The sequence below is a fragment of the Clarias gariepinus genome, chromosome 15 (genome assembly GCF_024256425.1).
Source record: "Clarias gariepinus isolate MV-2021 ecotype Netherlands chromosome 15, CGAR_prim_01v2, whole genome shotgun sequence".
Lineage (NCBI taxonomy): Eukaryota > Metazoa > Chordata > Actinopteri > Siluriformes > Clariidae > Clarias > Clarias gariepinus.
Window position 1 is genome coordinate 23234634 of NC_071114.1, and position 26300 is coordinate 23260933.

Here is a 26300-nt window from a genome sequence, read left to right on the forward strand (position 1 = left end):
ACATGGTCCTCTAGAATAGTTCGGTAGTTTTTGGCAGTGACGTGAAACCATCACTGATCCACCCTGGGCTTCACTCTGGGCATGCAACAGTCTGGGTGGTACGCTTCTTTGTGGCCTCTCCACACCGTACAACTCTCCCGGATGTGGGAAAGACGGTGAAGGTGGACTCATCAGAGAACAATCCATGTTTAACATTGTCCACAGCCCAAGATTTTCGCTGCTGGCACCATTGAAACTGATGTTTCGCATTGGCGCTTGTGACCAAAGGTTTGGCTATAGTAGCCCGGTCATGTAGTTTTGGTAGAATCAGGGGAAATGAGGTGACCCTTTAATACTGCAGTGAGCTGGGCAGATGTGGTTTTATGTTTTTTGGATATATTTCTGGTTAGCACCCGGACATCCCCTTCAAACAGCTTCCTCTTTCGTCCACAGTTACTCCTGTTGGATGTGGTTTGTCCTTCTTGGTGGTATGCTGACATTACTCTGAATACCGTGGCTCTTGATACATCACAGAGACTTGCTGTCTTGGTCACAGACGCGTCAGCGAGACGCGCACCAACAATTTGTTCTCTTTTGAACACTGATATGTCACCTATAATGGTGTATGCGTTGTCATATTTTAAGCAAAACTGTGCTATTACTCTGCTAAGTAAACCTTTACACGGTGGAATGTGCACTCAATGAAGATTGGCCACCAGGCCGGTCAAATTTAGCCCTGAAACCTCCAACACCAAATTGGCCAGTGTTTCAGTTTCATTGTATACAGATTGTATACTGTATAGTTTAGTATTTCTCCATAATCTAAACTACAGTTACAGCAAGTCCTCTATTGTTTGTAAATAAGAGAAAATGCTAAAATGTTCAGGATTATGCATGTTCATAATAATAATCTGACTGTTATTACAGAATTTAAAATGTACTTCACCAGTGCAAAAAAAAAAAAAGCACAGAGGTGAATGCTTCATGCACACTGATGCACAGGCTGCATTGCGCTTGGTGTTAAATGTGGTGAACTTGAGGGTTTAACCTCAAATGTTAGATAGCATTTCTAAGAAGTAAGGCTCACTTAGCTTGTCAGACTGGTTACCCTGCTTGTGTTAGATTTCTAAACCCCACAAGTTAGATTTGGGTCCACTGGCGTAGAGCAAAGCTCTGTTCACTTATTTTATCTCTAAAATGATGAAAGTATTGCAGGGTTTCCCTACAAGATGTTTCAGACACAGTGACAATCATTTACGTGCACACAATGGACTCCTGGTGGGTAATTTTGTATAAGTATACTTTAGAGTAGTGCTGCTATGGAGAGGCCAAGCAGCACGGTGTCTATTGCATGATTGTAGTTGCAACGTAAATGTGTGTTTTATTGATTTTTCACAACAACATGGGAGATTTCGCAACTGTAAAAAGGGCCAATGTTTATTATTTTATGAGTATGCTGCAATGGTAAGGCCAAGCCCTTTATTTAAAAAAAAAAAAAAGAAAAAAAAAGCATTTTTAGGTGCATGTATAATAATACGGATATAAGAATTATTGACAGTAAACACCTCACTGAATGTAATGTAATGGCAGCTTCATTATCAGCTTACAATGTAAAAGTCACAAAAACAGGTATGTTAGGCAGAGGAACCCCGAACCCGATTGTAATGCGTCTACAGCAACGCCACGTACGTCAGGGGGACATACAGTAAGGGCTGCGGAAATATTGGGGCAGCATGAGGAGCAGCAGCGAGTTGACCGCACGCTCCATTCCTGGGTAATGGTACTGTAGCACGCAGTAGTCAGGATTGGCACACAAACAGAGGTTACCCCTAGTTTTCTAATGGAAAAAGGATTTCTCTCCTCTTTTAAAATACATGGTCACATTAGGTTTTCACATTACATAAATAAAATCGGGCAGCACGGTGGTGTAGTGGTTAGCACTGTCGCCTTGCACCTCCAGGGTCCGGGTTCGATGCCCGATCAGGTTCGATTCCTGTTTCTGTATGCGTGAATTTCTCCCTGTGCTTGGTGGGTTTCCCCTGTTTACTGCGGTTTTCTCACACAGTCCAAAGACCTGCAGATTAGGCTAATTGGCGTTCCCAGATTGCCCCTCACGACCCTGAATACAGGATAAAGCGGTATACATTTACATTTACATTTAGGCATTTGGCAGACGCTCTTATCCAGAGTGACTTACATTTTTATCTCATTATACATCTGAGCAGTTGAGGGTTAAGGGCCTTGCTCAAGGGCCCAACAGTGGCAACTTGGTGGTTGTGGGGTTTGAACCTGGGATCTTCTGAACCGTAGTCCAATGCCTTAACCACTAAGCTACCCCTGGCCCACACTGGTATAGACAATGGGTAAGTGGGATATACAATCTGAGTGAGGATTGTCGGGTCATTTTTCTGTTCGCACGTCAAACATCGATCCAACTATATTGCGGTGAGCAGATGCCTGTACTTAGCTTTAGTTCCAGGATAGCAAGTTAGCTTAGCAAGTTAGTTAGCTGAAAAAAAGCATGTCTGGATGGAGAATTCCACAGTGTAGCTTCAACATCGATTATATCGACAGCTAAGTTCAGTAAAGCCTTTATTTGTCACATATACATTACAGCACAGTGAAATTCCTTCTTCGCATATCCCAGCGTAACTGGGGTCAGAGCGCAGGGTCAGCCATGATACAGCGCCCCTGGAGCAGATAGGGTTAAGGGCCGTGCTCAAGGGCACAACAATGGCAACCTGGTGGAGCTGGGGATCGAACCGCCGATCTTCCGATCATGATTGTTACTGTATTTGAATGGTATTAAATAAATAAATAAATAATAATAATGAACATGTTGTCATGGCCACCCTCCATGCCTGTACTATTAAAGGGGAAACACTGTTATAATACATTTTCTTCAGCAATAATAATCAGCCTGTTAATTACTTTAGCAGTTCAATTCCATTTGTGTATCAATTTTGGGCTTAGAACAATATTCACAACATGTTCACATCCATATTGTTGCAATGTCGCATGTGCGTACAGTATACCTCTCAGCATGTTAAATTTATGTTAAAGCAGAGACTTTCCTACAGAGCTCCTTGAGACATGAAAGAAAAATAATAAATGCAAGAAAAAAAAACACACCAGAGTGACCGGATCGTTCATTAACTGCTGGACAGATGCAATACTGGGGCTCGGATTGAGGACTCTCCAATCAGCAGTCTGTCACCTCAACCTGCCCACAGACAGAGATTGCAGTAGTAACTTAATCTCATTATTAACAACGGTTTTATTAAACATTAACTAGAATTGATGCGTAAGCATATTTTAGACCTGACACTGACTCTGAGATTTAATAATTAAACTTCAGGTAAAACACAGTGAATTAAAGTCCGCCTCTGCAATCTAGGATTGGACTGCATTTTACCCACATTAGGATTTATCTAACTGTTGGTGAGACCAAATTCTTAAACCTAATGATAATGGAGTAGATTTTGGGAATTATCAGGTAAAGACGGGAGGTATGACAAAGAAAACAAAAATAAAATAAATAAATGATACATAAATGTGGTTTAGACTGATGATGAGGTTTAATAATTAATTATATTGTTAAATGCTTACTGCTCTAGGAACACAACTTTGTAAGTTCTGATCATGGTTTAGATTTCTCACCAGTTATAAATGACTGAATTCTTGGAACAGAGTCTAATGCAGAAGGCAGGATTACTTAATCTTACACAAGTTTGCAGTTGTTCTTTTTATGATTTTTCTTTTAATTTATTAAATTTAACAAAGAAATAAACCAAAACAAAAAGCACTTGTCTGGTACGTGTCTCTTTTTACACTGATCCAGATGTGCTCTCGTGTCAAAAAGGAGAATTTTTTTATCCTCGTATGCCTTTTTAAAATTTTTTTCCTCCCTACGATGCCTCTTAATTTACTCATTACTTTCCTAACTCTTCTGTAACTAAATAATAATAATAATAATAACAATAATAATTTAAACAGATTAGCGGCACATTGCATGAGTTTTGTTTGTGGCCCGTGCAATATCTTAATTAGCTCAAATCTTTCGCAATCATTAGAGGTTGGGATTCTTTGAGATTTGGCAACAGAACCTGTGTGCTAAGCTAAGCTAACCAAATAGCTCACTTCAGATTAGCCATCTGAATTGCTAACGTTTTAAATGAAAAATAGATGACTTGTTGTGGTGTTAAACAGAAAGGTAAAAACATCAGTAGCTTGCCTGGAGTATTATAAAAGAAAAAAGTTATGCCTTTTAGCATCCGGTCTTATAACAGTAACATATACCGCGGGAGCCTACTTAGAGAACTCAAATTCATAATCTCACTCACTTATATTGTCTATACCGCTTTGTCCTGTACACAGGGTGGGGTGGGTGGGGTGGGGGGGCTGGAGAATATCCCAGGAGGGCATGAGGTGGGGCACACCCTGGACATGGTGCCAATCCATCACAGGGCAAACATTTGTACTCTGTAATCATTAAAAAAAATAGCACGCTGTAAGAACGATGAGTACATCTTCCAACCTGATGATAAAAAAAGGTCATTATTGCAATAAATTGGTTCTCTGGATTTAAAATGAACCCTGAACACGGCTAAACCCCCACATGGCACTGAAATAGATGTAAATAGATGCAAATGTAGCCAGAGGGCCAAAGCAGCCCTTTTTTTAAAGTAAGTGAGTTGTTTCTTCCCCCTTTTGTCTGTGATGATTGACACACTCTCACCCCAGACTTTGCAAGACTTTCTGACGGTTCATCTTACGCCCATCTACAGTACAGTATGGGTGCCACCCTGAGCCGAGCCCGTACAGTATACACACGAATGAGTACGAACGTGGATCCACTCGCCTTTTAAGTAATATTCCACAAACCGCAGTGCACAGAAACGCTCCGGCTAGTTCTTGTTTTTCCAAACCACACACACACACAAAAATGCATTCTGTTGTTGGTCCCTTTGTGTACTTTGATTTAGTAATGTTTAGCTTCTACTTTCTGTTTCTCTCCTAAAGGCTTTTAACATTTTGTGAAAACGCAGCTCGTAAAAGAGCTCCACTTTGTTTCATTGTTGTGTGTCGTAGACTCATTTTTAATTACTTAGATTTTTTTTACTTTAATTTAATGACTTTACGAGCCCTTTGACTTTGTGTACCCACTACACTACATGACTGTCACTGACCGACTGTGTGAATCTACAGTCTGGGCTGGAAAGAAATCAGCCTCAACCTTGTCTCCTTACACCATTCTGTGTATTTAGCGAAGATAAAGATATGTTCATCATGCTGTTTATTTATTCACGAGGTCATATTTGTGTTTCAGCATATTATGGCTTTAACCTACAGTACAGTATATGTTCAGTGTTGCTGTAATCTGATTCTGAAAACCTGTTGTTTTACAGGCCTTGATCACTATCTCACCACTGTTTGTGAAGCCTTGATCTCTCCCCCTTCCCACACACACACACACACACACACAAATCCCCTTCGGATGGAACCGAGCACAGGATCCAAAAAGACAGTATGGGGTAACCTGCGCCAGAGAGCCAAGCCGCTGATCCACTACGTCCGAGGCAACAGCCAAAGACACATCAAGTCGCAGGTCAGGCCAGAGCGAGCCTCAGAGCAAAAGACGAGCTCTTCTGCGGCTGCTTCTCCGTCCCAACCAGCCCGCCATCTCAGCGTCCCCAGTGCCTCCACACCTGTCAATCAGCCTGTTTTAGAGGCTGGGGGCTGGGCCCAGCGTTCCGATTGGCCAGCTGGGTCTAAAGGCTTATCTGACTGCATATCGCAGGCCTTTGTGGACGGCGGTCTTGATGAGGAACAGGACTTCTTAGATTGCGTAGATGAGATGGAGCACCCTCCAGAAAACTCAGCTGAGGTGCAGTATCAGTTAATAATTTCAGATTTTATTAAAGACAACTTGTGGGCTCTGTGATATTCTGACAGTTATGAGTATGATCTGTACTGGCATATCTAGAAATGCAGGTTATCAAGAATCATGTTCAGATCCTGTTCACTAGACCGACGCTCCAGATATGTTCAGACGCTGTGGATGTGGATGATTAGCCTTCGGAATTTCTCACCCGGTTATAAGACTTGAAATCCTTGATCATGTGCTGCAAAAAGTCATTTGTGCCTGACATTACAAAACTACCTTATTGACGTACAGTATCTTTAGCCAAAGCCTACGTTAATTTCTCTCATGTTAATGCGCTGCATGATGAATAGTCATAGTCACCTTTGCAAATTCCTTAAAAAACACGGCTGTGAAGGGTGAAGTCAGATACTGTGATTAATATAACAAACTTTTATCTGCTTAATTTGTTGTAACAGTTTTTTACTTTGTTCACTCCTTGTGCAGGTTTGATGATTGTGTGGTAAAAGAAAGGCCTTATTCGTCTACCCTTTCCTAATTTTCCCATAATCTTCAATAATGCTTTTATTTGTAGTCTAGACACATTTATCGAGTTTGTTTAATTTAATAATTAACACTTAAATCAGATAAAAGAGCAAGGGAAAGTTGTATGAAAAAAAAAACAGAATTCCTTAGACTCTTTGCTTTCGGCCCAATGGCTTAACATTTCCTGGAGTGAAGGTATTTTTTAATAAAGAACTGATTAGGACTAACAGGATTTCTTGCCTTTTACTGATCAAGAGATTTCTGACCATTTAAAAAAAAAGTGATGTGTTCATACTGATGGAGTCGTACTCATGTCTATTTTTGATTTAACAGAGACAACGGGTTGAAAGACATGTCCCTGATTCTCCCCATGACCCTGTGCAACATACAGTGAGTAACATAGTAAATAACAGTTGTGTATTTATTTGCATACTTGTTATTTTATATGTATATATATATATATATTTTTTTCATTTTTTATTATATTATTATTTTTATTATATATATATATATATATATATATATATATATATATATATATATATAATCATGAATGAGTTAATAAGACCTGATTTGGATATGGATATATGGATATGAGCATAAAGTCACCTTGATCTAGGAAGGAATTTCTGGCTGCCAATCACTAGAGCGTTCAGTTCCCGTGGCTGGTAATGAAGCATGTCCGTAACTTCGTAAAATCCACACAATGTTCACACCATGGCTTTACAGCTGCATGGACTAATGGACATTAGCAGTTATATATTAAAACATGACATGATGTTCAGTACACAGAATATTATCATTAGGGGCGGCTCCAAAAAAAAACTCACATGGAGAAGAATACACAGCTTATTAAAAAATTCCCACCTGGGAGGAGTCCTAGAGACTCCCCCATATGGAAGGTGGTGTAAATACATTTGTTTTTTTTAAGGTTCCTTCTTTTCACCATATTTGTAAGAGCAGTGTTGCTTGTGTCATTCTCTGCGGAGGTAGTTCCTAATTCCTCTTCACTAAACAAGTCGCATGAAAGCCTAACAGACTGTATGATCAGCAGACGCAGGTAGAGATGTTGCCTTGTTTATACTGTATACAGCTTTGTGAACTGAAGATTTTGTTCGATTTGAATTAGTTAAAAGGATCAAGAGTTTAAACATTAGCATGCTAAATGATATAACGTGAAGAGCATTTATGAGATCTTGTTCTGTCTCGCTTTGGTTTCAGGTCCATGACATGGCCGGGGAGAGCGGGAGTGTCTGCGACAATCATAAGGAACCTCAGAAATCCTACCTGCTCTCCATTAACCTGAAGGAAGGCCGAGGCCTCGTCATCAGAGACCGCTGTGGTAAGATTCAGAAACTACAGCGACACTTACTGTACCATCCAGCGGGTCGAGGGGGGGGAGCACTGGTCCCGAGGACTGCCTTGAAAAACAAGCACTCACATTTAAGCTTTACGTGAGGAACAAAAATGTGGGATAGAAATTGCAGACTGAATAAGCAAATCTTTTTGTTTTTTTCTTCTGTTTTGATCGAAAGAAAGACTGATATAATGATGCATAATCTAATATTAATACGTATTACATATTATAAGAGTCATAGTCGGGTACAAGATACTAGATGCAGGTGAATTAACTAACACAACTCTGCCGAATGAGACTCATGAGCCTTACATGAGCAGCTTGCCGCTGGTTATTCTAGATACCAGTGTGCATGGTTTTAATATTTACTCACCGCACACACACCCTTAGCATCATTAACATTAACCTTAACATTGTGTAGCTCAGGCTCCATACACTGCGAGCTGTGATGCACTGAGTGTTCTGATACCTTACTACCAGCAACTTGTGGCTGTTTTTTTGGGATCTGACCAGACAGGCTAGCCTTTGTTCCCCGCAGGCACGGATACTGTATATGCTGGGACTTTATTTTCCTGATTAGCGTAAATATCCTAAACAAGGAAACCTTTTATATTGATTGGCTACAAGAGTGTGAATCTGGGCTGAATTATTGAGTTAAGCATCATTACTCCATTATAAAGGCATTTCCAGGTGTAATCACTGCACGTGTACGGGAGGAATTTTCCCTTTAGAACGGTTAAATGATTCCTGTGCTTGCCCCCTAACCGCTGGGGAATCATTTCAACACTTTCTTCAAAGCAATTTGATGATGATGTCGCTAACTAAATATTAAGTTTATTTTATTCCTGTTATATTTATATTTCGTGTTCATTTTATTCGTGCAATATTTATTCATTTGTTGTATTGTTTCTATGATAACCCTTCCATATATGCAAATTTTCCTACCAGCTATGTGGGACTGGCAGGTTCAGCAGTATTATTAGAGAAAGTGCAAACACACACTTCATTCTCATAGTCAGCATTCCACATAGCAGATCAAAACCTGTTCCAGTACACACCCACAGAGTAGACACACACATGTGTACACACCCTCCTTCCTGTTGCCTCACCCCTTTTTTCTGTCCACACACACACACACACACACACACACACACACACACACACACAAGAGCGCCACCTAGGTCAAAGTCTACTTCTCCTGCAGTTATTTCCCTTTTTCATTATGACTTTCTTGTTTTTTCCCTTTTAACCTGTGACGGATTTTCTCATAATAAGGTTTTTCCCACATATGCTTCATCTGCTCTGTGTAATCTATTGTGGTTCTAGCATGTGGTTTATGTGCTTATCCTTCCTTTTTTATTTACCTTGCCTAGTTTGCTCTGTAAAAGGAAGCTGGTTTCACATGAACGGCTTGTTTAAATTAGTGAGGCAAACAACCCGGGCCGAATTGTTTGCTCTCTTTTCCTGAACGGATCCAGGATTTAGAGATAAGTCATCTTTGCATGTTTAAAGTGCTCCTGGTTTGAGTGGGTGATCTGGCTGTTTGCGTGCTGACTGGACTGGGAAGCCTTTCAAGAAATCAAAAGCAGCATTGAAAATGAAGACAAGCGGCATTAGAAATTAAATGCAATTCGTTCCTCATCATCATAAGATGTCTGGCCTTTAGCTTCGAACCTGGAACGTCCTGCATTTGTGTATACATTTAGCATGAACACGCCAGAGTCACTAAACACGGCTGAGAAATGTGTCGATAAATTTGGCATCATATTTATGGGCATTTCCATTATTGCTCATGCACTCATTCTGATTTTAATATCACATTGTGTTTATGTGTTTATTGTGCTGGTATAATAGTTGTATGTGTAATATTGCATCATAGATAGTTTTTAGCACTAGCGACCTCGGGCTCATGACCACATCCTTCTGTGCATCACATTCGTTGTACGTGCTTTAGTAAGGAATTTCCACTGAATGCTAACATTCTAGCTTCTCTCGGTAGTAAAACAAATCGTATAAACTGCCTTACACCACAACACTTTGAATAGTCAGATTGAAATCGGTGCCAGCTGCGAGACAAATCACACACAAAATCAAACACAAAATCATTTATTTGTGTTTATGTAGAATGTTTGGAAGGAGTCTCCAGGCGTAGCACATGCAGTTAGAGATGAAGTGGTACTTTTAGACTTTTGGGCAGTTTGTGTCTTTGGGGAATACTCAGTAATATCCCCCCCAAGAGAGACGGCTGGAGAATCGGGTTATAGCTGTTATAGCATAAGGCATAATGTGTAGCTGTTATAGCATATGGAATCAGTAAGAGCTTTTATAACATAGGGAATTAGTTAGCCATTATAGCCTAGACCAGTTGTCTCCGACCTTTTTTGCACCAGTTTTATGCAAGACTATTTTACACGGACTGGCTATCCCACACTTGTAACAAAGCCTAATCAAGTGCATAATGAATACAACATACCAAAACACAGAATCAGCAGGAGTTCCAAGCTTGTTTCCCTGAGACGAGACGGTTCTATCTAAGGAGTGAGGGGAGACGATGGCACATTATCGGCATACATAACGTCAGAGCACTGGCTCATCTATTCGATTGCACCCTGGAGCCTACAAGGTTTAAGGGCCTTGCTTAAGGGCCCAACAGCGGCAACCTGGCGGTCCTTCTGATCAGTAACCCACAGTCTTAACACAAATTACTAGTTCTTTAGCAGTCCTGAAATTTTACCACTACAGCTCTCTTTCCACTAACCACTGCTTCTCTTATGAAAGTCTTGATTGGTGCAAACTGCCTGTTTTTTAGGTACAAGTGACCCATATGTCAAATTCAAGCTGGAGGGAAAGACGTTATATAAAAGCAAAGTGATTTACAAGAATCTCAACCCAACCTGGAATGAGTTTTTCTCCTTCCCCATCCGTGACCTACAGAAGAAACTGCACATCAAGGTATCCACAACTTTTGTCTTTGTATGCATTAGAGTAAGGTTTTTTTTTTTTTTTTTTAATAGAGTTATATTTTGCCTTATTAACGGTTTAGTATCGGGATTTTTTAGGTCTATGACCGAGATCTGACCACGGATGACTTCATGGGCTCCAGCAGCGTGCTCCTGAGTGAACTTGAATTTGAGAAGTAAGCAGATAAAAATATCGGGACTATTTGGTGTGCTCCTACATGATTCAGAACACAAATTTATGCCTGTGTGTTTGTCTTTTCACAGGACAATAGAAATGGTGTTACAGCTCACTGATCCTAACAGCCTGGAAACTGATATGGGTGTGATTATCATTGACATTAGTCTTTCAGTAAGAGACGGAGAAAACAAGAAAAATGTAAGCGGTTACAAAACATGATAGTTTTTTTTATTCTGGCTGCCTTCATGTTAATGGACTTTATCAGTGAAACGTTTGAACCGATGTTACTTATGCATATTGTTTGTTTTTCTCCTCCCTCTGGTAAAGAAGTGGGTTCAGAAGAAAAAGCGAAGTATGAAGGTGAGAATCCTGAAAGCTGATTTGTTTTAGAATATAAGAAAAGCAAAAAACTCCCTTAAACGCTGCATGACGTTTGTCGTTGTATTGCAGTCGAGCTCGTCCCCGCAGACGCGGCGTCTGGCCGAATCTATGAAGAAGAGCCAACTGTGGTCTGAAGTCCTGAGCATCACGCTGGTGGAGGGACGCAATCTACCTGACGACGGATCCGGAGACGTGTTTGTTCGTTTCAAACTCGGAGAACAGAAATACAAGAGCAAGGTATTAGTAGAAGTGTTATTAATACTTTTTATCTGGTTCACATGCCTTGGCATAAAGATGGAGGAAGTTGCATGTCGAGGTTGAAGCGACAAGCATGTGCACGATCAGTCACTAAATGAACCGTAGAGATGTTTTTCATGCGCAAAGACATACAGTACTATACAAAAGTCAGTCTTGAGCCATCCCTCATTTCTCCATATCAAATGAAATGAAATGAAATAATAAAAATTTACAGCGACAAGCTACAAAGTGCCTACAGATACCATTTAAAATGGGTTGTTTATGTAACAACCTCAGCAGCAACCCCATTTCCTGTCTCGTCTGTTCCGACTGCTCAGCATTCAGCATCAGCAGTATACTGCACTAATCACAGGCCTGATCATCTGAGAATGTTTTCATGCTTAACAAAGAAAGAATAATCCTCTGGTACAGGGACAGGACTGAATATGAATGGCGAAACTTGCTAAAAATGAAGGGCAAAAAGTCTGTATCTCAAGTCTGCATTAATAATATAAGACAGTCTGGGTCTTTGGAAGCAAATGATGAATAAAAGAAGTCTGACTCAAGACGTTTGCACAGTACTCTACATATTTCTGGCTTGTTATATTTTTCCGCACCTTTTTTTGTGTGAGTATGATGTATGATATGTACCGTATAGCACGTAGGTGGAGCACTTACTGGGGAATGTTTGGGATTTGGACCAATTTACCCATTCAATTATGGAATTTAACAAGAACTTTTGTAAAGTTATGTTAAATGACATATTAAGGGTTTTATTATGTAATTTGCACAATAGTACTGTTACTTCAATTTACAAATAGAACTACATGAAGATTTTTTCATTCCTAACTGCATCTTATACTGTATCTCATCGTTACAGTATCAGTGCAAAAAGGCCAACCCTCAGTGGAGAGAGAGGTTTGACTTCAACCAGTTCTTGGATGGGCCAAACTTTTTGGAGATAAGCGTCTGGGGAAAAGATGGCCGGAGATGCGAGGAATGCTACGGACAGTAAGTGCTGTAAATGTGCTGAAGATGGCTGTTCTGTAAACTGTTCTGCAAATAAAGTGCGGATCGTTGTTTAGATTATGTCCTTTGGAGATTGAGGGGTTCATGTTTTCAGGACTTTATTAAATTAGCGAGGAGTCATTTGTTTTTCAAAGAGCTTGTGTAAGTTGTTTTGGCTTTTTATGGGGAAAAGTTGGTAAATGTTGCGTATTCTTGCTCAGTTTTAAATTTTTGTTAAGTAAGATTTAGATATGACTTGGCAGCATTATCGATCATGTGTGTATGTGTGTGTGATGTGTTCAGGTGTGAAGTCGACATATCCGCGCTGAAGGTGGACAAACGCCAGTTGTTTACATGTAGCCTGGACCACAGTCGAGGCAAAGTGGTTTTCCTCATCACTCTGACGAGTTGCAGCGGCGTGTCCATTACTGACCTGTGTGCGCCCCCACTGGACGAGCCCTGCGAGAGAGAGAACATGTTAAACAAATATGTGAGTTTCCATACAGCTCTTCCTTCGCTTTAAATAGCGTACATAAAAAAAAACCAGGGCCACATGATTTACTGGGCAAAAAAAATCACATTCGGCCAAAACACAGTGTTGGTGCTGATTTTATTTATTTTAATGTTATACAGTAATGCAGAAAATGTTTGTGCCCAAGAAGCTATTTCTAAAGTTTATGCAAACATCGAAGTAACCAATCCTTCCCCCAAAATGGCCATTTTTCAACGTTATACTGTCTCGCTTCAAATAGTAATAATTTTTATTGCAAATGATCCATATTTCTTTAGCTATTGATACTAAAATTGGTGTAAGCTGCTAGAAGCGATATTTAAGGATTTTTTTCCACCTAAAAAAATCTGTAGTGTCCGTAACCATGTCAAATTGCATTTTAGAATAATACACTTTTTCAGATTTATGTCTGTTCATGTGAAATCTAAATTGGCTTCTAAAAAGTTTCATCTGAATGACAGTTAAAATTCAAGAAGGTTACGGACACTACATAAAATGGCATGAAATTATATTTAGCAAATGCGTTTTTTTTTATAAAACATTTAAAAATGCGTATGCATATTTACAAAAAACAAAGCATGGATGAGGAGATAAGAAGCATTGAGTATTATGACAAATGCTGTTCCTGTCTAAAGATTCACTTTTTCTCCTACAGTAGGTAAGACATTTTTTTGCACCAATATCATGTTTTGGCCGATTGCGATATTTAACTATTAAATGTACCATGTTGTAATCAAATGTATTTATTTAGGCGAACACCAAATAGTGGCACAAATGATCTCACTATGAGGATGTCTACCATTATTTATTTAATACCTCTATTATTTCTACGCTTTATAATTCTATATTCACACTTTAACTCTGAATCGATTTGTTTCTTAGAGCTTCAGGAACTCCTTAAAGAACTTAAAGGACATCGGCTTCCTTCAGGTCAAAGTGATTAAGGCTTTGGATCTCCTGGCTGCAGATTTAAACGGTATGTCCAGTCGCGATGCAGACACACACTTTCTTTGATCGACTGTCTTGTCCCGGAAACTAAATATCTGCGCTCGTAGGGAAGAGCGATCCGTTCTGCGTGCTGGAGTTGGGAAACGACCGACTGCAGACTCATACAGTTTATAAAAGTCTTCACCCTGAGTGGAATAAAGTCTTCACGTTGTGAGTAGCACCATTCATGCTTTCATCAGCTGTTAAACACCGGATCAAGCGTAAGTGTAGAGTATGTACGTAACAAGAAGTGCTGGGAGCGATGGTATAAGAAGATAATCAACAACTGGGTGGTGTGGTACTGATGAAGATGATTATTTTTCTGATAACACAATCACTCCGAGTGCTTCAATCCTCGTCTGTTCGGAAATCCGTTAACGTATCTGTCTTTGTGTTTAGTCCGGTCAAAGACGTTCACGATGTGCTGGAAGTTACAGTGTTTGATGAGGATGGAGACAAGCCCCCAGACTTCCTGGGGAAAGTGGCCATTCCTTTACTCTCGGTAAGTAGGGGAAATCTCTTTCAGTTTATTTTACAGTCTTGCTAAATGAGCACAGTTGTCAAGAAGTGAAGACCGGATTAGGTGGACCACAATAAATGACATCATGTGTGTATGAATGCAGCAGCTTTGTTTTATTTAGAGGTTTGGAGACAGTTTGGAGTGACTCAAAGAGCAAAAGGTTTCAGTTAAAACGCAGTATTGGAGCTTTTTTTTAATGTTATACCAAAAATGTGTCTGCCAAATAGTGTTTATTTCATCAGCTATTTTCAATTTCAGTCTTAGTCTTAGTCCCGGAATAAATTTCCCTGTTAGTTTTTATCATATTTAGTCAATCTTATCCTGTTTTTGTTTAGTAAAGTTTTAGTCGACTAAAAGTCTTGGACATTTTAGTCTAGTTTTAGTCAAATTTAGACATTTTAGCAATAAAATTATTATTAATTAACACTACAGTCAAGCCAGTCTAGCCAAAACCAAAAACACAAAATTAATTATCTTCTCATTTAAGATGTATCTTTTTATCTGATGTTTTCAGCTAATTATATTTATTTTTTATTTTAAATCGCAGCGGATCGGGGCCAAAATTATATGTTGACGGAAATAATGACACATGTTTACATTTTTTTAAAACCACGTTTTATTCTCGTCTTTTTTCATCTACAGTATTGCACGCTGATTTCGTCACGAAATGGAAGTGACCAATCTTGCTCCGCAAAAAATTTCAAAATGCTAAACTTCCGCCATTTTGAAGATATGATTTTATATGTGTCCCAAAAATAGTCATTTTTCAGTGTTATACTGCCCCGCTTCAAACAATAATCATTTAAAATGCGAATTATTCATATTTCTTTATAAGTATTGATACTAAAATTGGCGTAAGCTTCTAGAGGCAAATAACCTGTAAAAATTGTTGCTTAATTCGGTATTAGGTAAAGACTTAAACAATATCTGAATACTTTTGCATTTTAGAATAATTTTCAGATTTATGTCTTTTTGTGTGAAATTTAAATTGGCCAAGTTTTATCTGAATGACTGTTAAGATGATTGAAAGTTTTTAATTCAAAAACTGAACAGACACTACATAAAAGAGCATGAAATTGTATTTTTTTACAAAAAATGAAGCATGGATCGGGAGATAAGAACCATTACGTGTTGTTAAAAATGGTGTTATATGATCCTATGTGGAAAATTCAGTTTTTCACCTCGGTGAGACACTTTTTAGCATCAATACCACATTTTGGCCGTTTATAATAGTGGACTGAAAACGTGTTTGTCTCTGTAACAGATACGTAACAATCACCTGAATTCTTACCCATTGAAGAAAGAGGACCTGGGGGGATTATCCAAAGGAAGCATTTTCTTAGAGCTTGAGATCATCTTTAATCCAGTAAGCCTCATTTGCTCCAAGTCCTGCATCTCTACCATATTTGTGCCGGTTCATTTACTTCTGTGCAGACTGATGTTTCCTTTCCGCATTTATTCATTAATTAGATTAAAGCAAGCATCAGGACCTTCAACCCAAAGGAGAGGAAATTCCTTGATGACAATCCAAAGTTTTCCAAAAAGGTGCAATATTAGTGATATCATTAGAGGCCTTAAGACCTCAGTGCTTCTGTCTCTGAAAACTATTTACAAACCTTTCATTTCTGTTCAGGTCCTGGCAAGAAATGTCCTCCGTGTGAGGAACATCTATAGAACGTTGAGTCAAATCTTGCAGTATATTAAGAGCTGTTTCCAGTGGGAGAGCGTCCAGCGGAGTATCTTTGCATTTGTGGTGAGTCCAAACGTTATCGGGAAAGAAGAAGAATTTTCTTGGTTTTCTCTCTCTTGAAGTTTATGAGACAAAATAAAAGAATCTTGTCATGTTTTAGAGAAACTAGAAGTCTTTGCCTGGAGACTCCCCTGACACTGAAGACTTCTTTAGCAATAGAGAAATTCATATATTAAAACAGATACGTTTATGTAAATACATTTCTTATTAGATTTATGGGTGCTAGTACAGTCAGATCTGCTGTTATAAAAAATTCACCAAAACCTTTTGACTTCTTAGTGAACAGCACTGTACTGTAATTCTATAGTTAATATTATTTGTTGCGGTCATTTGTCGTTTAAAAAAATCAGACAAAAGGGCCAATGGCATGGACTATGGCATTATTCATTTGGACCATTTTGTCCAAGCACGCTTGCATAGTTTTTGCTCCAAGGTGTTCAGATCATGATGTACACAATGGCTAGCCAGAGCTGAAAACCAGCCAAACATTATCAGTACATACTCATTAAAACCTTCCCAACTGTGTTTGACTGAGACTTATACAGTTTATAAAAGTCTTCACCCTGAGTGGAATAAAGGTACTTATACGCAGTTAGTCACCTAGGAGATAGGTAAGGATCTACCCAATGACAGAATGTTCTACTGTAACAGGCTGCTAAGTATTTTAACAATATGAAAATTAGTTGCTTATGTAACAACCTCAGCAGCAGCCTCATTTCCCCTCTCGTCTGTTCCAACCATTCAGCATCACCAGTATACTAATCACCGGCCTGATTATCTGTCATCATCTGCACGTGTCTTTTACAGGTTCATGTTTTAAGATGGATTTTTGAATGCTGGAATGATTCATAGATGACTGTGTGGCCTAACAAACCAACACATTTCTCTGAAACTGGTCAGGGACTGGCCTAAAAAACGAGAGCCAAAAACTGGCTATAGACGAGCGTCAAATGTGTTTCTGAACGAACTGTTTCTCAAGACTTCATTAGAAAAACTGAAAATCTGGCTATTTAAAAGCAAATGGTGGCGACTTGCCGATGCCGGGGTTTCATCCGATCAGTAGTCCAACACTTTACCCCCTGAGCTACTCCAGCTAAACACAGTATTATACTATCTTTAAAAGAATTAAGCTCATATTCATTACTAGCCCAACAGACATTTTTCCAAAAATACAAAACTACACAATCTGGCAACACTACTCACTCAACATTGCGCATCCTGACAAGATATATTCTGATTGGCTCTTTCTTTTCCAGAAGGTCAATAACTTCATTTCAAACTTTGAACTACAACTACGCCCCCTTGTGTACATAAAGAGATAGATCTGTGAGCCACGGAGCATTATTGTACAAAACAAACATTGCTGATTTATGCTTTTTTTACCCTATAAACATCCCTAGTCACTGATTTTAATGAAAGCGTACAGGACATTATTTAATAACAGTCAAACTTATTTATTTGGATGACTTTTACATAACATGGCAACAGAATTGGGTATCGGCAGGTGATCAAACTTTTCATACTTGCATCGTATAGAAAAGAAATGAAGACACGTCACCCTACTTATATAATCACTTGTCACGTTGTAATTATTCACAGAGATTATCCGGAAATTACAGAATTACGAGTTGGCTGCCAGGTTTGTTGTTGCGTCATTTGCCGTCATTGTGCTCCAGCCTGGCTGTGTTTGTTCACGTACACGCATACAGACAGCAGTGAAAACACCAACTCATCACCTGTGATAGCGAATCCAGTCACTGTTTGTCGTCTTTCATTTTACAGCAAGGCCACCTCCACCTGATGGAGTTCTATACGTGATCACGATCCGTTCAAACAGGAAGAGATGTTTTTCATGCTAAGACGTAGTTACTTGGTCAGGATGTCGGTCATTATGCCAAAGGCTAAGGAGGAATAAACGAATGGAATAATCGCTCGTTCACTCACGTAGCCTGTCTTCTCTTTCAGATCTTCGTGCTCACAGTGTGGTACTGGGAGTTCTACATGCTGCCTCTGTTCCTGGTCATATTGTTCATATGGAACTATGCTCACGCCGCCTCTGAGAGAGGCAGCCAGGAAATGGTGTGTGCCAATATCAACGCCACTACACTCACTGTTTAATGATTCGAATCTTTCTTGCTTATTAAGCATTTCTCATAGGGTTATAAAAAATGAAATAATGCACATTATGTAAGAGATATAGAGGAGAAGAGAACGGAATATAATAAATACTTTTTACAAGATTGTTCATCTTTTTTTCTGTAACCACATAATTGCCTTGTGTATGCCACTGGTGGAGGTTTCAGCATGTTGTAGTGTGCTGGTGGGTTTAACAGAGAGCTCTTGTGTACACATGTCCTACTGGTTTCCCTGGTTCTTGACTCAGCTTTTTATGTTATTGTGTCTTGCCTATAATAAAAGGCTTACACCTTTTCCATGCACAGTGAAATGTGACTAAGCATTATAGAATGTCGCTATATGAAATACACTCTAAAACCAATGAAACCCAAAATTAATCTATCTTCTGACATTTCAACCACAATTCTATACTGAATACTTATATAGCATGTGCATTCTAACAGCTAAATTGCTATATTTGGCTCGTAGTTGTATTACAAGCAATTTCTAATGTGAATTAAAAATGCTTGGTTAAAGGTTAAGGGGTTAAAAAAAATTATAAAAATCCTTGAGCTTTTAAAAACCACTGAGCTGCTGCTGCCCCCTAGACTTCAGTTCAGGAACTGTTTCCAAGTTTATTTTCACATTGATTTAAAAATGTGGCGCAAAATGTTATTTAACACATGTAATGTTTCCCCTTTTCATTTCAGGACACTATGGAAAGTGATGACGAAGATGAAGACGAGAGGGTAGGCTAGTTTCCTCCTTTATTATATATTATACTTATAATACTTACATACTTTTAATCTGTTTAAGTTATGTTTAACATATGTTTTCTGCAATACAAGTAATTCTAAAAAAAAAAATTTTTTTTTAAACTATAGGATATCTTATATAAACGTATAAAATAAAAAAATGCAGCAACAACCTTTCTTCTGATAACTGTGAAGGCAAAAAAAAAAATTGTCCATTATAAAACACTGACACTGGAGACTCCTTCCTTAAATATTACTCTTTGTATCAGTGAGTAAGTGTATGAATTATGATGTGTCATTGTTCAATAACAGCACACTCTTGAATTACACTACCAGTAATTAAATGATCGGACACGCCTTTTAATTCAGTGGCTTTTCCTGATTGTTATTTCCTTCCTCAATGTAAAACAATGCTTCAAAGATTATTGAATGCCTTTAGCATTGTTTTACATTGTCTGACTCTTATGCTCTGTAAAGCCTTCATAACGGCTCTAATCTGAGGTGCTGTTCGTTAATTGGTGATTTCCGAGGCTGGTAACTCTTAATGATGTTTAGTTCTTGCTTTCCTGGGACGGACTTCATGAGAGCCAGTTTCCTCATGGTGCTTGATGGTTTTTGCAAATGCACTTGACAAACATGTTCTTGCAAGAAATATTCCAGAAGGGGCTTCATGCATTAAAATGACAATTGCAATTAAAGAAAAAACATTGAATTAAAACGTGCGTCTAGACTTTTAACTGGTACTGTACATTAGCTTTTTAGAAATTCACATCAGGGTACTGTATGTGTATGGTTTGTCACATGTGAATGAACTGTTACTATAAAAGCCATCCCATAATAGAACAAATGTGTTAATATAAACCTGTGACATGAGATACAATACAAGCAGTATTATTGTCAGTCTTGCTGTTTTTAGAAAAATTCCCCAACTCCATCTGACCAATCAGAAGGGATCATTTAACAAAGCTGTTTAACGTTATTTTTGGACAGGAATCCGAGAGAAGAGGTTTAATAGAGAAGATCCACATGGTCCAGGATATAGTCGTCACTGTCCAAAACTTGTTGGAGGAAATCGCAAGCTTTGTTGAGAGAATTAAAAAGTGAGTAATGAGTCTCTTCCTCTTCGACCACGTGTGAATAAATTCCGATATTTTTGCAATCGCATAGCATATTTCTCGTTTCCTTACTGTATTCCTTCTCTTTTTTTCCCCCAGCATGTTTAATTGGTCAGTGCCGTTCTTATCAAACCTGGCCTTCCTGGTTCTCGTCTTTGTCACAGTGATCACATACATCATCCCACTGCGCTACATTATACTGATTTGGGGTAAGATAAGACACATAAAGAAATTCAATGCTTCCTGTAGTTTCTGCTGCATGACTTAGCGGTGTGTGTGGTAATAAAGCCTGGGGCGGTTTCAGTATGAGTGTCGCTGCAAGTCAGGGCAGCGCTGGTGAATTACAGCGCACTGCTTTCAGTTTTAGGTTAAACCAAAGGGGATTTAAATTTTCAAACATTGTCATTTGGAAAAACGCACAATATCCTTCTTAATAATGGAAAATAAACAGACAGTTCACATTACATGGATGTGAAGTTTGTAGCACATTTTAAGTGTAGATGGTTTTGTTTCTTATGCTGACTTTACTACCGTAAACAAAATAAGAACAATTTTATCTATTTATTTATTGGTGTTTTTTATTTATTTACTGCTTCTACCCAATTAAAGTTGGATGGATTGTAATAATCAGAACTAACAATCTGCTTAACTCATCCCCCACCTTTACCACAAGGACAGAAACTTGTGACTTATTTCCTGTTTACTCAGCCCCTTTTGCACAAGTAAAGCTGTATGTTGCATTTTATTACTTTATACAGTAGATATGATTTGAATATGCCGCAGTGATGAAGAGTTCTGTCTCCTGTTTATTTAATTTTCATTCAGTAAAGTTGCACTTATCAGTCCTGTTCCGATTATCCCAATCTACACCTGGAACTGTAAAATAATTGATATAAAAAAATCTATCATTATATGGAAATGAGTTTTAACATGCACCCCACATGGTCTCATGGTTCTATAAACTCAATCAGTCAGTAAAGTAATCAGTAAGTCACTCACAGTCTTTGTTTTCTATTCTGCCTTTCTATCACTAGCCGTTTTAATGAGATGGTTACAGTGCTGGGGATTTGATCATCAGTATGTGAACTGACGACCTTTTAGTACAGTCATGAAAGTACAGACTGTTTGTAGCTTTTAACTACAAATAAATGATCATTTGGACAGTATTGTACAGTATTGTATAATCTGGGCAGTATTTTAAAGTAAAGGTGCGTTCAGAAATAATGCGTCTATAAAAAAACATCTAAGAGCAACAATAAATAATAGAAAAAAGTCAATATTTCATATGATGACTTATTGTTTAAAAATGCTTCAGTGGTCGCAGGTCTGTTTTGTGCCTTAAAAAGGCCTGAATTGTTGTGTTTCATAATATTCTGGCAGGAAATCTCTAACACACAGGCTTTATCTTTACTCTGAAATGTAATGTATTTTACTTCCTTTACCCATACGGATATTTATAACAATATTACTATAACATTTTTTTATCGACCCAGTCAGTGGTGTATTTAGATATGGGCGACATGGGCGGTACCACAGTAAAGGATCGTGCAGGGGCGGCACAGAGCGCAAGGCGTGAAAAGAAAATAATAAATTACAGTTCATTCATAACACTGTGAATACATACATGCATTTGTTGTACTTTATAGTTTCACACTGTATAGTTTCATACTGTATAGTTTCACAGAAGCAAAATCATTCATAATAATATATAACCAGTCTACACACTCATGTTGCAAGGGTTTAGTCCTGACTCATAATTGGGGGTGGATCATGTCCTGATGCTCATTGTATAAAAATAAATGAAGTCAAACCAATTAGTTGACCAGATTAGAAAAAAGGGAAAGAAAAGGACAAATGGACAAAAGACAAAAGTTTAAAGTCATCAATTTATGAGTATAATGTTATTTATGTGTATGTATTGTATATGACAGCAAAATTCTTTATTTATTAATTATGTTAATTTATTTATTAAATTTTGGCCGAGGCCCTATTGAGAAGTTTGCTGAGGGCGCCATAAACACTGGGCCCAATAATGCTAAAATGCCCCACAAAAAAAAAAAAAAAAAAATCTAACAGGGTTAAGGTGTCTAAGAGTTTTGCACAATTTTATACACTACATTAAACAACTATTGATAATTTATTGATCATCATATACCATGAAACCATATGGCCAAGAGGCTCAATTTATGCCGATCTGTGCTGCTTTGTTTTGTTGCCGCGTTGTAGGTATAAATAAATTCACGAAGAAACTGCGGAATCCATATGCTGTTGATAACAATGAAGTGATGGATTTCCTCTCCAGGGTGCCTTCAGATGTCCAAAAGGTAAGGCCTTCAGTGTATCACTCTCTCTCTCTCTCTCTCTCTCTCTCTCTCTCTCTCTCTCATCTGCCTGAAGCCATGTCACATACAGTAGCTCAGAATGACTGACTCCAGATTCCTCATCATACACTTTTAATATATTCTTCTTTTGTTTTTTTCCAATTCACTAAAAACTGCTTTGTCTTTTAAATTTACATTTACATTTATGCATTTGGCAGATGCTTATTTTCAGAGCGACTTACAAAAAGTGCTTTGTGGGGAAAAAAATGCTGTGGGCAATTATATTTGGTATTAACCCAAATTCCTAAGAAACAGATTAAAGCCTTAAAGATTGCCATTGATTTGATTGTACAGACACCTGGAGGAAGTTCATTCCACCACCTCGGGCTCAGGACTACTTGTGCTCTGTTATGCCTGTTTTGACACATTACAGCTTGGAAAAATTTGTGTTTTTACATGTTGTAATCCAGCTTACTGTATATTGTGCTTAAAAGGTTCCTTTTCATGTTTACACATGATCACACATGTTTAGTGATCTAACATAAAACATATAAATTGTATTATGGCATCATGGTGAGTATAGTGATGAGGGTACCAGGCATTTTCACACTTTCATCCCAAACTCTTAAGTGCTAGTGTATGCTTTCTCAATTGTTATACTGTATATACACTGTGCATTTAATCATTGTAGCTAAATTTGTCAAATTCATGTACATTTTGCGACTGTGATACCAAAAATCTTACTGATGTTAGTTATGATAAGACGGTAAGAACCGAAGAAATTCCAGGTAAACGCCAGCTGAATGCTTAGTGAGGATTTATCTAGAAGCAAATTTATTGTCATGTAAATTTCTAGGACATAAAATATGACAATTATAAAGTGAAAACAGAATTATTTGTGAAGCATTCACATAAACTGCTCTGAATTGTCATTGTGGATTTCACAGACACGACTGTGAAGGTGTTCAGTTTGATTGAATTATTTTCACTCTACAGTCACCTTCTTATTATTTTTGTCTTCTGTTTAATTTTTTTTTTTTTTATTTTGTTTGTTTGTTTGTTTGTTTGTTTGTTTCGTTGTCATTTTTTAGGAACAGTATTTTGAGCCGAAACACGTCAGAAGAAAGCGAGCTGTCCAGTAGATCCGGATCCGAGCTCATCTTCAGAGACAGTTAGTATCAGTGACACTAAAATCCCCATCGATTCTCCCTGCTTATTTAAATGTATAATTATATAAATCCCAGAGTGTTTTATCTTAAAACAGCTTCAATGATTTGTTCATTTTGAAATCAGATGTTACATTTACAGTGGTAGCTCGGCATATGAATGCAAATTTTCGCCCTAAGAACTCAAATTTAGCAAGAAATTCTCTCGGCAGGCGGAGCTTTTTTGGCATTCGGTTACACGCACATTTAGTTCTGGAACTTTTTGCATTTTGTGCAAGATTTAGTAGAGACATAGCACCATGTTTGTCCCAAAAATTTTATCAAGGATGAAAGGAAGAAGAAAACGGAGGCAATTTCAATTTTGTTTTTTAATTATAAATTAAGATTAAATTAGGTTTAAAATATACTTATTTAATTTTATTTTTATGTCTTTTCTAAATATTTTGTTTTTAGATGCAAAAATATGATTATAGTGTTGGAAATGGTTAATATTGGTAATATTTTAGGCGGCTGGAATAGATGATCTGCATTTACATTATTTCCTATGGGAAAATGTGTTTTGCAAAAAAAAAAAGAAAAAAATAGCATTAAGAACTCGCCTCCGGAACGAAATAAATTCATATGCTGAGGTACCACTGTATATAAATTTGTCTAGTATTCTGCTTGCTGTGCAACGTTTTGAAACATATTCCTACTGGTATGTCTACTAGTAGGTTAATACCAAAGAAACTAATTCTGAGAAGGATTTGTAATGATCTAAGCAGACTTTTATTATGTTTTTGTGTTTTATTATTATTATTATTATTATTATTACAGTGTATTATTTGTATAGTCAGTAAACACTGATCTAAGTTTGCTAGACTCTATGGGCTACATCCTAAACTGCAAAGTGTATAACATGTGCTGTAGATACAGCCTTGGTTTAAGTGTGCTTTGATTTTTAATGATTCTAAAAATAGAATATAGAGTGCAATATACTGCAATACCTGATGTCTGTCGGGCCAGGATGCATTCTGTGGTGTAGCAGTACATGTGGCTAATGTATGTGGATTTCACCGTAAGGCCTTCGTGGTGGTGTTTTAAACTATTCATCAATGATCTATAGATTATTGTAACTTATAAGAGATTTACACTTCAGATATTTGTATATTTTTGTACTTTTATGGATTTTTAATGAGCATGTGTCATTATGATTCTGATTGTAAAATATATACGTGTACATATACAGTATGTATTCCAGATCTATACGAAACTTTAAGAAGCAGTGCCTTATGTGTACTGTATGCTGTATAATTGTAAATAAAAGTGATTTTAGGCTGCACTTTCCAAAACAATTACATTTCTATGTATTACAGAGTTGTGTTCTGGATTACTGAGGACATTGCCATTTGTTTTCCTTGTTTACCATTGATCATACTTTTCAATCATTTTGTTTTGTATGTAACAACATCTACAACACATTACAGACTCACTTTTCTTTATTATCTGGGTATATACAGGATGAATGTATGTAATGTAAACCTTGATCTTTTGCACAAAGGAAGTTCACTAAATTTGACTCACTGTTCGCTGTACGGAGTCCAGAGCACAATAAACTCAAAGTCAAGCTGCACAAATTCCTTGTGGACATTGAATATGTTTTACAATTAATGTTTACATGAATCACAGATCGCAAATGATAAATTGTTTAAATAGTGATGCTTTTTCCAAATCATTGAAAGGGACGTTCGAGTCAAACTGGGACTGGTAATTAACTTTCTCGTGAATGATGGTGTAACACTGAGTGACATTTACTGAAGACTCTAAGCGCAGTATGCTGCCATGAGTAACGTGGCTCAGAGCACATTGCCATCAAATGTTCATCTCATTATAAATCTGAGCAGTTGAGGGTTAAGGGCCTTGTTCAAGGGCCCAACAGTGGCAATTTGGTGGTGTGGGTTTGGGAGGTTGGGCAATGCCTTAATCACTGAGCTACCCCTGCCCAGTTACTGTGTAATCACACACAATGGATACACTCCTACTAAAGCCCAATATAAGCTACAATTAGCAATATTGCCTCACTCTGTGTCTAAATTCAACATACAAGCTTGCACCTTTAGGGTCTGGGTTTGATTTCCGCCTCAGGGTGTGTGCATGGCATGCATTGGTGGGTTTCCTCTGGGTACATCAGATTCCTCCCACCGTCCAAAGACATGCAGATTAGGTTAATTGCCATTCCCAAATTGCCCATAGTGTGTGTGTGCCCTGCGATGGATTGGCACCCCTTCCAGGGTGTTCCCCTCCTCGTGCTTTAAGTCTCCTGGGATAGGCTCCAGGCCCCCTGCGGCCCTGTATACAGGATAAAGTGGTAGAGACAGTGAGTGAGTGAGTGAGCTTAACCACAATAACATTAAAAATATAAATACTTACAGCTTTAGAATCCTCATCTGACCTTTAGTAAACCCAACGTTCGTAAAACCAAATTGGACTGAGAAAGCAGTTCTATGTAAAATGTACCATAGCTGGCAGAACATTTCCACCATAAATAAACAATGCCCACTGCTGCAAAAAA

At 38.0% G+C, this 26300-nt stretch overlaps 1 protein-coding gene across 4 annotated transcripts in view; it reads left to right on the forward strand.

Moving 5' to 3' along the window:
• mctp2b (multiple C2 domains, transmembrane 2b) overlaps positions 1–25355 on the forward strand; it is a 35050-nt gene extending 9695 nt beyond the window's left edge. For 2 of the 4 annotated variants that reach the window (XM_053513440.1, XM_053513439.1), the window contains exons 2-23: positions 5388–5866; positions 6722–6778; positions 7610–7730; positions 10555–10697; positions 10805–10881; positions 10970–11081; positions 11211–11243; positions 11334–11501; positions 12382–12512; positions 12813–12999; positions 13903–13996; positions 14076–14178; positions 14407–14509; positions 15792–15893; positions 15998–16072; positions 16161–16280; positions 18243–18356; positions 19103–19141; positions 20138–20247; positions 20362–20471; positions 22489–22586; positions 23675–25355. In XM_053513440.1, the coding sequence (XP_053369415.1) occupies positions 5477–5866; positions 6722–6778; positions 7610–7730; positions 10555–10697; positions 10805–10881; positions 10970–11081; positions 11211–11243; positions 11334–11501; positions 12382–12512; positions 12813–12999; positions 13903–13996; positions 14076–14178; positions 14407–14509; positions 15792–15893; positions 15998–16072; positions 16161–16280; positions 18243–18356; positions 19103–19141; positions 20138–20247; positions 20362–20471; positions 22489–22586; positions 23675–23725 (2538 nt within the window). In that variant the 5' untranslated portion in view covers positions 5388–5476 and the 3' untranslated portion in view covers positions 23726–25355. Of the gene's footprint in view, positions 1–5387; positions 5867–6721; positions 6779–7406; positions 7449–7609; positions 7731–10554; positions 10698–10804; positions 10882–10969; positions 11082–11210; positions 11244–11333; positions 11502–12381; positions 12513–12812; positions 13000–13902; positions 13997–14075; positions 14179–14406; positions 14510–15791; positions 15894–15997; positions 16073–16160; positions 16281–18242; positions 18357–19102; positions 19142–20137; positions 20248–20361; positions 20472–22488; positions 22587–23674 lie in introns of those variants that run through there. The other 2 variants (XM_053513441.1, XM_053513442.1) reach the window with 2 other exon arrangements.
• The last annotated feature ends 945 nt before the right edge of the window (positions 25356–26300 follow it).